Source organism: Schistocerca nitens, chromosome 7 (assembly GCF_023898315.1).
Source record: "Schistocerca nitens isolate TAMUIC-IGC-003100 chromosome 7, iqSchNite1.1, whole genome shotgun sequence".
Taxonomy (NCBI): domain Eukaryota; kingdom Metazoa; phylum Arthropoda; class Insecta; order Orthoptera; family Acrididae; genus Schistocerca; species Schistocerca nitens.
In genome coordinates, this window is record NC_064620.1 from 626,268,240 (window position 1) to 626,282,494 (window position 14,255).

At 37.6% G+C, this 14,255-nt stretch overlaps 1 protein-coding gene across 1 annotated transcript in view; it reads right to left on the reverse strand.

Annotated features, from left to right (window-relative positions):
• Positions 1 to 14,255, reverse strand: part of LOC126195428 (Down syndrome cell adhesion molecule-like protein Dscam2) — an 879,015-nt gene that overhangs the window by 86,276 nt on the left and 778,484 nt on the right. Inside the window, exon 30 of the mRNA XM_049934039.1 lies at positions 13,085 to 13,273. Coding sequence (XP_049789996.1) covers positions 13,085 to 13,273 — 189 coding nt within the window. The remainder of the gene's footprint in view (positions 1 to 13,084; positions 13,274 to 14,255) is intronic.

The following is a 14,255-nucleotide window of genomic DNA, read 5'->3' on the forward strand; positions in this document are numbered from 1 at the left end:
ATGAGAGTGAACTTTAGAAGCAGTGCAGCAGTTCAAAGATTTCGAATTTAAAGTTTCTGACAACTGGGTTCATAAATTCAAATATAAGCATGGAATTTGTCCACAAAAAATGACAAAATTTATTCCGAGAAAAGAAATGGTTACTATCAAAGAAACCTTATCTGCTGCAGACACTGCTTGAACCCAGACATTAAAATTGATACTGAATTTCAACAAAGATTTTGTTATCAATGCCAACTAGATGCGTATTTACAGCACAGTATTTAAAAATTCATTTTGCTCTCTATTTTTAAGATTCTCTGACAAAATACTTCAATTTCAGCTGTTTTTTCTTTCCGGGTTGTCAGTATCTGTCGGTGTACAAAAGGACTCTGGCTGTCAAAGGAAGAAAAACTATTTTTCTCAAAAGACATGACATTAATAAAGTGATGCATACATATACTGCTCAATATGGTCTCACTCTGTGTGGAAACATCCTAACTCAAGTGTTTGTATATAAGAGTCAACTGGTAACTTTGGTCCGTGGGCTCACAAAACTTAAAGGAATATGAGAAAAATTATAAAAATGTAGTAGTAATTATGTCTTGCAACTCTGGGAAACTAATGACGGAGCTGATACTGACTTTCTCAACTGGTGTTTGAAGTCTTATGTGGGTCAAGAATGGTTTCTGTTAATTATTGACTCTTGGGATGGACAAGCAAAGCCTGAATTATATAACAAAATCTTTCAGGATGATGTGAAATCACCAAGATCTACAATTAAAGTGATTCCTCTGAAATGTACTCCACTTGTTGAACCATGTGACGTCTATTTTTTATAGACAAGTAAAAAATCTGATAAAGTGTGCACAAAATTGTGCTTTTCTAATTGAAAATAATAGATAGATAAATTCTCATGATGATTGTATAAAAATACCATAAATAGTCCATCAAACAGCTATCATCACCAATTTTTAAGGAAATGATCCAATATGCCTGGTATGCTTCCAGCTTTTCTGATGGAAGAGCAGTTCTCAGGAATGTCAACAAAGTCACAGGTCTTTTACAAAAACATTGTTCCTGTAAACAATCATCCTTCATAAATTGTGCAAGATGCCAAAATATTTTTTGTTTTTAATGCTTTTATGGCAACTATCATTCTGGTGGTTGCACATAAAATACAAAATTGCCAAATGAACAGGATATTCTGTAATTGAAACCCACCTAGAATTTTGTGACAGTGATAACTAATTTGCCTCCAACAAATTTCAAATTATACAACTTTTTAAAAAGAAAATATTAATGAGTGTAATTCACATTTGAAATAGCTGCAACAGCCATTTCAGAAACAAATAAAATTATTTATGATTGAACTGATAATACTTTAGGTCATTAGCTTTATTTAACAGTTGTTATAATTTTAAAACATTTTTTTTAAATAATGAAACTGTACCAGCAGATAGGTAGGATTGAACCCAGATCAGTTGAATGACAGTCTAGCATGCTACTCACTGAGGTATTCCATCTGTATACTGGAATGCTACTCTGACCATACATAAGGGATGCGCAAGAGCTATGGTTAAAACTGGAGAGCCCTTTTTTTCCAGAATTTTCTGAATAGCGCACTTTAAGACTTCCATGATCGGACACGCTTGAAGTATACTACTAATCTGCGAAGTCTAATCCCAAACCTAATTTCCAATACTGGAAAGCCCTCTTACCAATAAATTATCTGTAAAACATTAGGACATGTGTATTATCATCTTCCACCCTACTATCCATGTCTAAGAAACTATCAAAAGCTTATTGTGTACACTCAAACCTTATAATTATTTCACTATTACTGCCAGCAAAACAATCATTAAAGCTTCACATGATGGTATCTTATGATACATACAGATTTCAGTGATAGCTCTGTTTAGTACAGTAAGAAAATAAGAGCATGGTTGTTTGTTAAATCATTTATGTAATAAAAGTACAATATTTACAACAATTTCTAAATAACCTTACAGATTATCATAATGCGCTTATCATCTCTGTTGATTTTAAGTTCTGCTATATTCGCTTATTCTCCATATTACGAACTTGTCCTACATTCTTAGGCCCTTCTGGCCATTATGATTCATGCTTTTATTTGATTTCTTTAAACCACTTCAACTGGATTCAGTGGTACTTCCATCAACAAAACAGTTTTCAGTTTTATGTCACTTTTGTCTATGTGAATTAGTGATCATGACATTTGCATGCTAAACTATAACTTTCCCTTCCTTACACCTGTGGAACTGTGTTACAGGCTCCCCCACCCCCTTCATCATCATTTCTGGCTTCTATTATGTACTTGCATTTTTTTAACTGCAAGGAGTTTCTTTTCTGCTAGTTAGATCAGATTTTTCTTCATTTTTTAAATTGTTTTTCATGTTTTTAAATTATTTTCCCAACTGACCCTCTAGTTTATTTAAATATTCAGTTTACTTCCCCAATGTGCATTATTTGATTTCTGGGAGATCACTAACCTGCTGGTTTACAGGGAAAATTTGGTTGTTTAGTTCTGCTACTTATCCTTCATTTTATCAAACAAAATACTTTATTGTTTCTTTCCCAGTAGATAAATCAAATAAATGACAAGACAAGAAAGGGTTTCACAGAATTACTTCATTATAAGAAGTTATATTCAATTATTCTTTCTTTTGTTTAACAAACTTACAGCTGCTGGCAGGTAGCTATCTTTCCAGGGGATTAAAATTTTGGTATTAAATTCCCTCATATTACTGTGGACTTTCATTTAATAAAACAGGAAGAAAGCGAAGAAGAAGAAGAAGAAGAAGAAGAAGAATTTTTCCAGTTCAAATGCTATCTTGCTTTATAAGACATCACAGATTGTATCTCCTGAACATAACTTTAACGTAAGGTTATTGCCTTCAAGTAAAATAAACTGTACATAGTCATAAATATATTATAAAGAACATGGTTTTGTAAAAATCATTTTACATTATGTGGTTGTGCAAGTGTGGAAACAAATAATACTCTGTATGGACTGTGTTTGCTGCAAATGAGCACTAAAAAACCTTGAATAAGAAAAAAAAGTATTTCCAAGGAACAATAAAGATAAATATCTTCTGTATTTTTACCCAGATAATAAAGTTTTTAAGCGCAGCTGAAATCTTGGTTTGGGGAAAAACAGATTTTGCCATACAGCTTAATCACTGACACTATCTTAAGAGAGTTCTGAAGAAGGTTGAATACATACATTCGAAAGTATTTTCATGTAACCAATCACTGTTCAACAAGCCAGCTTTTCCTTTGTCTATATAAAATGCAATAAATGCACCAGAAATGCAATCAGAGGATCATTGTGGCATTTGACAAAGTAAGCTATAGTTATCTATCTTTATTGTTTGGTGGTACGTATTATTGAAATTTTGACTAAAGCCTGTAAATATTTACATTAGCATATCCACAAACGAAATTAAAATTTGAAGCAATGAAATTTAGCAAGATGCAAAAATAACAAAATGTGTTTATTTATATCAAATAAGCTAGACAGATTCATCCCCGGAGCAAAAGCATGCTCACCATGACTTTCAGAAGTTACTTAAACAATTGATCACTTTCATAAAGTAGCAACATTTTTATTGTAATTAAAACAGAAAATCACTTATGTGTTGTCAGCTGTCTGCAACTAAAATTGTGTGTACACATGCAGAAACCTAAGACACGAATATGGGCAAACATAATAAAATGTCAGATATATTTCATCCATTACAAAATGACTTTTCAAAAATATAATAATTGTAAAAACTGTAATTTTGTTTTAACAATAAAAACTGAATTGCATTTTTTCTCATCTTACTGCATGTAATTTTGTAAAATATTTCACATTCTGAAGTAAGTTTTCATTCAGATATAAATTATAAATAAGAATTTTATGTGGTAAAAACATTTTCAAAAATGTGAAATAATTACCAAAAGTGCCATACCAAGACAAATTAAACAAAGAATAATTACTGGCAGTACTAAATGTTAATGTTGAAAATAAATCTATAGCATTAAAATGCTTTATGTTTGTGAGCATTTAATATGATCTAGGTGTGTTGCACACATAACAGATGTGGAGAAACTCATAGCCTGTACAGTCACCCAAGGAATGAATTTATGTACAGTATTAACACATACACCAGGTGGTGATACTAAACTCAAAGCATGTAAAGTGTCTCATGCATTTCAACTGAAGTACTTAAGTTAATGGAAGGAAATATACTACCTATACATATCTATGCAACTGCATAATGTCCCATAACTTAGCCCTCACATATTTTGTATTCTGGTACAGTTTTCTATGTGCAAATAAGTCAAATTTGAATTTGTTCTCTGCTTTGCACAAATTACTAAACTAAGCATACCAGATGGGAAAAGCAAATTAGGATAATGAGGCACAGTAAAGTTATACTACATCACATCACACTACACAGGAAAGTAAGAAACAGTGTGTAAATCCTTTTGCAACTCAGGGGAAGGGCATCTTTGAATACCTAATGATAAATCAATAGCAAGATTGACAGTAAAATTAAATCATGGACAAAATATGTTTCTGATTTTTGTGACAGATTACTTCACACCTCCAGGTGAGCGAAAAATTGATAAAAAGCTATGGAACCCCATTCAGAATCAATGAGTTAAGAAAATAAGTTAACTGTGTACACTATAAAATTCCATTCATAGACTCTATTCTGAAATATAACTCTTAATTTCAATTTTATTCTTAACTCGTTCCTGGAAATTTATGAATGATGTTCAAAATCCAACAACCATTAACTCAGGAGTATAAAATTTAAACTGTACCATTACTGAATATCACTGTTATGAAGAGGATAGTTGCTACTTACCATATTGCGATGATGCTGAGTTGCAGATATTTACAACAAAAAAAGCTGTCAGAAAGTGAACTTTCAGATAACAAAATAGACAACATACACACACACACACACACTCACACAAATGCAACTCACACACACATGACCACAGTCTCTGTCAGTTGAAGCTGGACTGTGAGCAGCAATGCATGATGGGAGAGGCAACTAGGTGGTGGAGGTAAGGAGGAGACTCGAGTGGGGAGTGGAAGGGATAGCAAGGAAGGGGTGGGGGATGATGAAGTGCTGCTTGTGTACTAGCAAGGAAGGGGTGGGGGATGATGAAGTGCTGCTTGTGTACAAGGTGGAGAGAGGGTACAGCAGCTAGGTGCAGTCAGGTGGTTAGACGGAGTGTGGGAGGGAGGGGGTAACGGAAAAGGAGAGAAGTAAAAATACTGTGGATATCTTCGTCCATCGCTATACAACCCCTTCTCCCAACACTTTGCCTCATGACTCGTATCCCTGTAATAGACCTAGATGCAAGACCTGTCCTATACATTCTTCCACCACCACCTACTCCAGTACGGTCACAAACAACAAATGTCCCATCAAAGAAAGCTACTTGTGAAACCAGTCCTGTGATCTACATGCTATGCTGCAACCACTGTGTTGCATTCTACATGGGCATGACAACCAACAAGTTGTCTGTATGCATGAATGGCCACTGACAAACTGTGGCCAAGAAACAGCTGGACCCATCCCGTTGCCGAGCATGCCACCTGACATCATGTTCCTCATTTCAATGACTGGTTCAGAGCCTATGCCATCTAGATCCGTTTCACCAACACAAGCTTTTCTGAACTGCGCAGGTGGGAACTCTGCCTGCAATATACCGGGTGATCAAAAAGTCAGTATAAATTTGAAAACTGAATAAATTGCGGAATAATGTACATAGAGAGGTACAAATTGACTCAAATGCTTGGAATGACACAGGGTTTTATTAGAACCAAAAAAATACAAAAGTTCAAAAAATGTCCGACAAATGGTGCTTCATCTGATCAGAATAGCAATAATTACCATAACAAAGTAAGACAAAGCAAAGATGAAGTTCTTTACAGGAAATGCTCTATATGTCCACCATTATTCCTCAACAATAGCTGTAGTCGAGGAATAATGTTGTGAACAGCACTGTAAAGCATGTCCGGAGTTAAGGTGAGGCATTGGCGTCAGATGTTGTCTTTGAGCATCCCTAGAGATGTTGGTCGATCACTATACACTTGCGAGTTCAGGTAACCCCGAAGCCAATAATCGCACGGACTGAGGTCTGGGGACCTGGGAGGCCAAGCATGACGAAAGTGGCAGCTGAGCACACGATCCTCATCAAACGGCACGCTTAAGAGATCTTTCACGCGTCTAGCAATATGGGGTGGAGCACCATTCTGCATAAACATCGTACATTCCAGCATGTGTTTATCAGCCGGGCTGAGGATGATACGATTCTGTAAAATATCGGCGTACCTCTCACACGTCATGGTAGCAGTTACAAAACCAGAATCACGCATTTCCTCAGAGAAAAAAGGACCGATAATGGTAGATGTGGTAAATCCAAGCCATACCGTGACTTTCTCGTCGTGCAATGGAGTTTCCACGACAGTTCTAGGATTTTCGATAGCCCAAATTCTGCAGTCGTGGACGTTGACACACCCTCGGAGTGTGAAATGAGCTTCGTCGGTCCACAACATGATACTCAACCAATCGTCATCTTCTGCCATCTTTTGAAACGTCCACACCACAAATGCCCTCTGCTTCACTAAGTCGCCAGTTAACAGTTCATGGCGCCGATGGATTTTGTACGGATAGCATCGGAGGATATGCCTCAGTGCCAACCAAACAGTAGTGTATTGAATGCTGGTGCGACGTGCGACTGCACGAATGCTGACTTCCCCATGCATAGGCGAACCCGCTACAGTCTCCATTTCTTCCTGAACTGTCTCAGCAGCATTACACCTTGTGCTCGGTTGGCCACTACGGGGTCTATCGTCTAAACAACCCGTGGCTTCGAACTTCGAAATCATTCTCGCCACAGCAGCATTTGTCAACAGACCTTTACCCGTTCGAATCACCTTCCTATGGCGATAGGATGGTAACGCTGAACTAACTCATTCCCCATTCTGATAATACAGCTTCACTAGAAGCGCTTTTTCAGATAATGTCAACATGCTGCGACTGCTGGCGCATCTGATTCTCTCTCTCATTACAGCTCCTTTTATACACGATTGTCATGCGCAGTCACTGACGTTTTGCTGTCCAGCGCCATCTGCCGGACATTTTGTGAACTTTTTTTTTTGTTCTAATAAAACCCCATGGTTTATTAAGTCTTCAAATTTATATTGACTTTTTGATCACCCGGTATATAGACAATGTTCCCATAATCATTCTGTCCTCAACCATCGTTACTCATTGTCCTTACCCATTTAGCTGCTTCCCTGTTCCCATTTCAGCATTACACAGCACTCTATTCCATCAATGCACCCTCAGTCTTTTTAACTTCTCTCCTTTTCCACTAAACCCCACCTAACTTCCTGATTGCACCTATCTGCCCTATTCTCTCTTCACCTCATCCTGTAAGCTCCCACTAGCAGCACTTCACCATGCCCCACCTCTTCCCTGCTATCCCTCCCTTTTGCTGCTCCAGCATCCTCCTTACCCCCACGACCCAGTTGCCTCTCCCATCATGTGCTGCTGCTCACAATTTGGATACAGCTGCCACAGACTTTGGTCGCCCGTGTGAGTTGCATTTGCGTGAGTGAGTGTGTGTGTGTGTGTGTGTGTGTGTGTGTGTGTGTGTGTGTGTGTGTGTATGTTGTCTATTTTTACTAAAGGTCTTGTTGGCCAAAAGCTAACTTTCCAACAGTCTTTTTGTTGTACCTATCTACCACTCAGTGTCTCGGCTATATGGTGAGTAGCAACTACCCTTTTCATAATACTGTTTTATTCCATCCTGTATTTTCCACTGTTTTGATAATGACACACCACTGGTAACTATAAATTATGGAGAAATCACAAAACTGTTATTTCTTTCCTTCTATATCATGAATGGTTGAATTATCACATTATACTATTTATTGAGATCAGTCATGTTTCCTCCTTTGAAGTTACACTGGTCAATGTGACACTCAATAAGAAAGATATAGTTCTTGATCTCCTGCAATGTGGAGGATTCCACTTTTCTGCATAGTATCTGGAAGACTGATTTAACAGCCTTTGTCAATTGCTAGTAGTGATGGTCTCAGATATCCATACAGGGGTTATTCAGAAAGTAGGGAACATTTCGGCATTTAAAAAAAAAAAAAAAAAAAAAAAAAAAAAAAAAAAAAAAAAAAACTAAGCACAAGAAATTCATTTCATTATATACATCGGAAAGAGCGACTGACATACTACTTTTCCACGTAGTCACAAAACACATTAGGCACTTATCATAGTGGTGGACAAGCTTTGAAAGACCTTCGTTGTAAAATTCTGCCGCCTGAGACTTCAGCTAGCGAGTTACGCCCGCCTGGAGTTCTGCGTCGTCATCAAAGCGTTGTGTTGCAAGCCAGTTCCTCATCTTGGGAAACTACTGGAAGTTGCTTGTTGCAAGATCGGGGCTGTAGGGCAGACGAGGGAAAATTTCCTTTTTGAATGAATTAAGGAGAGCTTTAGTGCGGTTTGCCTGTGAGGTCTGGCACTGTCGTGCAAAAACGAAACTTTGATGTCAGCTTTCCTTGGCGTTTGTTATGAACTGCTCTTCTAAGGCTGTGCAAAGTTTGACAGTACCAGGCAGAATTTATGGTTGCTCCATGTTCAAGAAAATCAATAAGAAGCACACCTTGCCTATCCCAAAACACTGTCACCATTAACTTCCTTGTTATCAAGGTTGCCAACCTTTTCTTCGTTTTTGGGAAGCCCTTTTGTGCCCCCACTCCATGGACTGTAATTTTGTCTCGCAATTGACATCTTCCACCTAAGTCTCATCACCAGTTACAATTCGATCCAGTAATGAATCACCATGTTTGTGGCAGGCCTCCAGAAATGTCAATGTTGCCCCCATTCGCTGTTCTTTATGGTGCTCTGTAAGCATTTTGGGCACCAATCATGCACAAAATTTGTGGCAGCCTAGCTTTTGAGTGACAAATTCAAACAAAAAAGTCCGTGAAACTTGTGGGGGGGGGGGGGGGGGTGAAGTGGAAGTTCCATTATTGTGAGGCGACAGTTTTCACGAATCGTTTCATCAACTTTAGCGACAAGATTGTCAGTCACAATCATTGTTTCCGTACACTTCGCACAGTTCACGATAAATTTCTATAGGTTTTAGGTTTTTTGTCAACAAAAACCATATCACAGACTGCACCTCACAACTGGAGGGAGTTTTGATTGTAGTGCACATTTCAAATTCGATTTCAAATTAGAAATTCAAAAAAACCAGACACGCAGAGACATTCCCAATGTCACGAATGGATGCCGACTGAGCTGCCAAGCACACCTAGTGGTGTCAGATGGAAACGTTCCCTACTTTCTGAATAGTTGGACAGCTATGCAAGTTATCAATAGTGTGGTGAGGAACACAATTATATTACAATTGAGCACTTGAGATGTATAGCCTCCACTAATCATGTTGCAGAAAACATCAAATATGACATTTATCCACTTTCATCTCTCATGAAATCACTTTCAACCACACAAATTCTCGCAGTGCCAATAACAAGTTTCACACAAGAAAATCATAATGGCATGAGTCTTAAATTGCCTTGCCATCACCGGCAGAGAGGAATGGTAGAGTCTCTATTACCAATGATTATAGGTTCTCAACAACAATCAATCTGTTGTCACTACATGTTCTGCACAATGCAGTATGTTTATGTGCTGCCCTTCATGTAACTATCTTTATGGTATGAGTTATCCACTGCCCAATTTAAAAAGCAGTTGTATTATTGAGTTTCAGTACAAAACTGCCACTGGTTCAGTTCCTTAGATATCAACTACAAGATAACTGAACCTGAACATGTGGTAACGCTTAAGATACAATATTCAAGGATTGTGCTGTTGTAGCACTGCATAAATTTATGCAACTATTTCATTGGCTAATGTCAATATTTTTTTTGTATTTAAATACAATGGTTCAATCTTTGAATATTAATATGTAGTTACTTTTTTACATAAAACAATGACAATCAGGGCATTTCAGAATTCTTATTACACGCTGCTTTGGATTGTAGAGGGGATTTATTAGATAAAGTTTTGACAGGAAGCTACATCTTGCCATGTAAAATTTGGATGTAAGGCAAGTTTGAATATCATATCATCCTCAAAGCTCATGCTTCACAGTATGCACACAAATTGTGAAGAGGATGCTGTCAACAGCCCTGTTATTATGGCATCACATACTATTTGTCTGACAATAACAAGTTTGTTTCATACAAACTATATCCATTATGACATACTTCCATTGCCTCAGTGTTAGTGCTGGAGCTGTTTTGGTATTCACAATCAACAGTCTATAGATAGCAACTTGAGTAATCTAGGCTTTTAAGAACTTCATTTTTGGCTTCAGGGTGTTGGGTAGCACTGACTGTTCTTATTCGTCCTTCACAATTCACAAATATGTTCCTTATTAGCATGTTTCAGGAATGCAATTCATTTCAATTTTCATTGGTTTGGAAATATGCACAAGAATAAGTCTATTTCTGCTGTTAGAATATACAATAAGAATGTCCCACACATTCTTGGCTTCTCCTGAAATATATCTAACATAAATATGGTACTGGGAAGTCCTGGTGGAAGGTAACTCACCAAACAGTTGAGTCATTGAAAAGCATGTAAACAAGATAGAGACCTTAACTAGCTTTCAGATGAACCCTTTTTGGGAAATAATGTAACCCCCCCCCCCCCAACACACACACACACACACACACACACACACACACACACACCCGCGCGCGCGCACGCACGCACGCACACACCTGTATGGCTACATTTTGCTGGTTGAATACAGAACAGCAGCTCAACTAGGGTGAGGTTGGCTGACAGACAGGAGGGCCAGGCAGCAGTTACACGGGATAGGAATGTGACACGGGCACCAGCACTGGTCAGTTTGTGCAGCAACATAATGATGATGATGTGGATGAGTGGATTGAGACCAGCAAAATGGAGACAGGGGGAAGGCAATGGGGCTACAAGATGAGTGTAACTCAATATCAAAGGCTACTTCACAGCGATGCCATATGGATGCTTCCCCATAATACCAGCTCCTCTGAATTGTGCACCCTCATTCTTTTCCCTGCAGTCTCTTCTTACTCTGTTCAGAAATACCCTTCAAGTCCACTCCTCCACATAATCGTCAGTGAATGTTGCATGGTACTGCAAGTGCCAATGTGCACGCTGCAGTCCTATGCTGTGCACTGTCTGCTTCAGTTTCCCTGTCATTAGCACCCTTCACCAAACCTCTCCTCCTGCTCAGTAACTCCTTTCACCCCAGCCCCATTCCGTTAGATGTGATCCCTTCATTTCCATCCTCCATCGATCTGCAGTAGCCATAGATATGTGTGTGTGTGTGTGTGTGTGTGTGTGTGTGTGTGTGTGTGTGTTTGTTGAGTGAGTGAGTGAGTGAGAGAGAGAGAGATCGCTACAGCTTGAGAAAGAATTAGCCCAAAATACTGCAAAGTTCTTAGTCTTGTTTAAATGCCCTTCAATGATTCAATGCCTCAAATTATTCAGGACATTATTGCCAATATATCTAACAAAGTCATATAAGAATGTACTTCTACACACTCATGGTGTATTTCACATTCTATCTGGAGTTTAAGGACAATTATGTTTCCTAAAATCTGTTGCAATAAATGTAACACAGTTTTCTGAAAACTGCAATGCAGATACGAATCTTCTTTGTAATACACACAGATAACTATTTTCCTTCATGAACTCTTCACAGTATGAGTTATTGTTGACCTACTCATAAAATTTACAAAAGAAGCTACTTTACTCAATATAATAACATATTTTAAATTTCAAAATTAAGGATGAGTCTAAACTCGTTGATGTCACAGACTGTGATTACTACTAAACTCAAGGTGCAGAAGAAAAGCCACGAACAATTTCAGTACATTAAAAATATCTTACAGCTAACTATTGTATCTTAAATGGATAGGAAGTTTCACGTAGAATGTGAAAAAGAAAAAAAGAAACCACACACAAAGAAAGGAGTAAAGATGACAATCAGGCTGAAAGCAAGCTTCTTTTGGAACTAAATGAATACATAAAAAAACTTTTGCTAATGACTGACTGACTAATATTTTTCAATAAAGATTAAAGAGTCAGAAAATAGGCACACAGGTGCGTGCGCACGCACGCACGCACACACACACACACACACACACACACACACACACACACACACACACACACACACACACTAGTTAAATTGCATTATTGTTCTGCAACTAGTATCAAAAGTGTTGTCACCAACTGGTAGATGTTATAATTTTAAAATAATTTATACCACATGCCCATGGTTTTAAAATTTATTGTGTATCTACTCACTGCTGTCAAAGTAAGTGGGCCTGGCATATGATACAGCACTGTCTAGCCCAGAGCATAACTTCTGGGGTAGATGAAGTTGTGTCAGATTATAGGCCCACTTACATACATACATAAATAAATACATACACAACATATTTTAAAATTATGGACATGTGGTTTGTGCCATTCTAAAATCTGTTGGATGATGACATGTTGAAACAAGGTGCAGAACAATAAATATTTTAGCAGTTTTGTGATACATCATACATAAAATCCCATTTGTCAGCATTATACTCTAGATATTTTTACTGATTTAGGATTTGGGGTTACTCATGCATATCCATAATGTATGTCCGAGCAGCCTCTTTTTGTCCTTATTTCACTATTCCTTCATGAAGGAATTTATTTATGTGAGCAGATGAATTATAAATTAGGTCTGAGTGCTGCTTTAAGCCTGATTGCATATTTTTAATAATCATCAGGCAAGCAGGATGCTTATGTCTTCAACATGAAGATAAGGTGTTATATTATTATTACTATTATTTTGAAACCAAAGGTCAATTCCTATATGAAATAAAATGTTACAAGCACTTGCTCTCATCTGGAGTACTTAATTGCTTCAGAAGCTATCTACTACCAACTTATTTACATTAAATTTTAAATGTTTTGTGAGGTTAAATGAAAAGAAAGAAATACTGATGTACCACGTAATCTTGTCTGCTCTGGTCCTCTTGATCGTCTAGATATTGCAACGCATATAACAACAACACCGACAATGATGACAACAATAGTAGCAGCCAGTGGCACAATGACATTCAAATCCAGCCAGTCAGGAAGCCAAGGAAAATATTTATTAACAGCTGTCAGTTCTCTCTCAGGAGGTGGGATGGTCCCTGTAAAAGTACAAAAATAATATTTTCTCACCTTTGTGATGTGTACTTTTCCCTCTGAGAACGCAGATCACAATTATAGCAATGATGATGACCAAGATGGCTGCAGCCACAGGAACCACAAGGTTAAGATTTGACAGGAGAATGTGAATTGGAAAATCTGCTCCTGGTTCAGGAATTTCACGAGCTGGTGCAATGGTACCTGCAACAACCAACCACACATGTCAACGACAAACCGAGATCTAGGGGACCCACAGTTTCTCGATTTGTTCGAAACCTGTACAGCTAGTTGAGACAAGTACATTGCAGTTCACGAGCCAAAACAAGAACTTACTTCCAAAGCATAAAACTTTTTTTAAAAAAGTATTATTAAGTAATATAACTGATAAATTCCAGTTAACATGAAAGTATCTTATGTATGAGCAGATTTTTTTTCATTTAAAGTACTAGTATTGTTTACTTGTGCTAATGTAAGATCCTAGGTGGAATACAAACAAAAGGACGAGAAATAACACAGGGAGTGTGGTGGGAAATGTTCCATAGTAGTAGACAGCCACAAAAATAGTGAGGTGAATATTAGACACACACACACACACACACACACACACAAAATGCAGTTTCAGCCTACTAATGCTGGGACTGAGACACCAACCAGACACATAAGTACAGAAACGCACATAACCTCTACCCATGAAACAATTATTGATAAATACGCACAAAAACCAGTGTATAATAATGCAGTTCAATTAGCGATGTAATTTTAAGGTTAGTGTTTACACAAAACAAAGCAAATTGCACATATTATAATTCTTAGGCATCCATATGGCGTTGTTAAATTATTATAAATTTCATACTGTACTTTACAGAAATAAAAATTTTACCCACAGAAGATGACACGCAGGTGTAGAAACATGTCTGGGTAAATACAAAAATAAACAAATTGTGTTCGCATAAGGCTGATTTTTCAAAACAACCCAATGCAGGA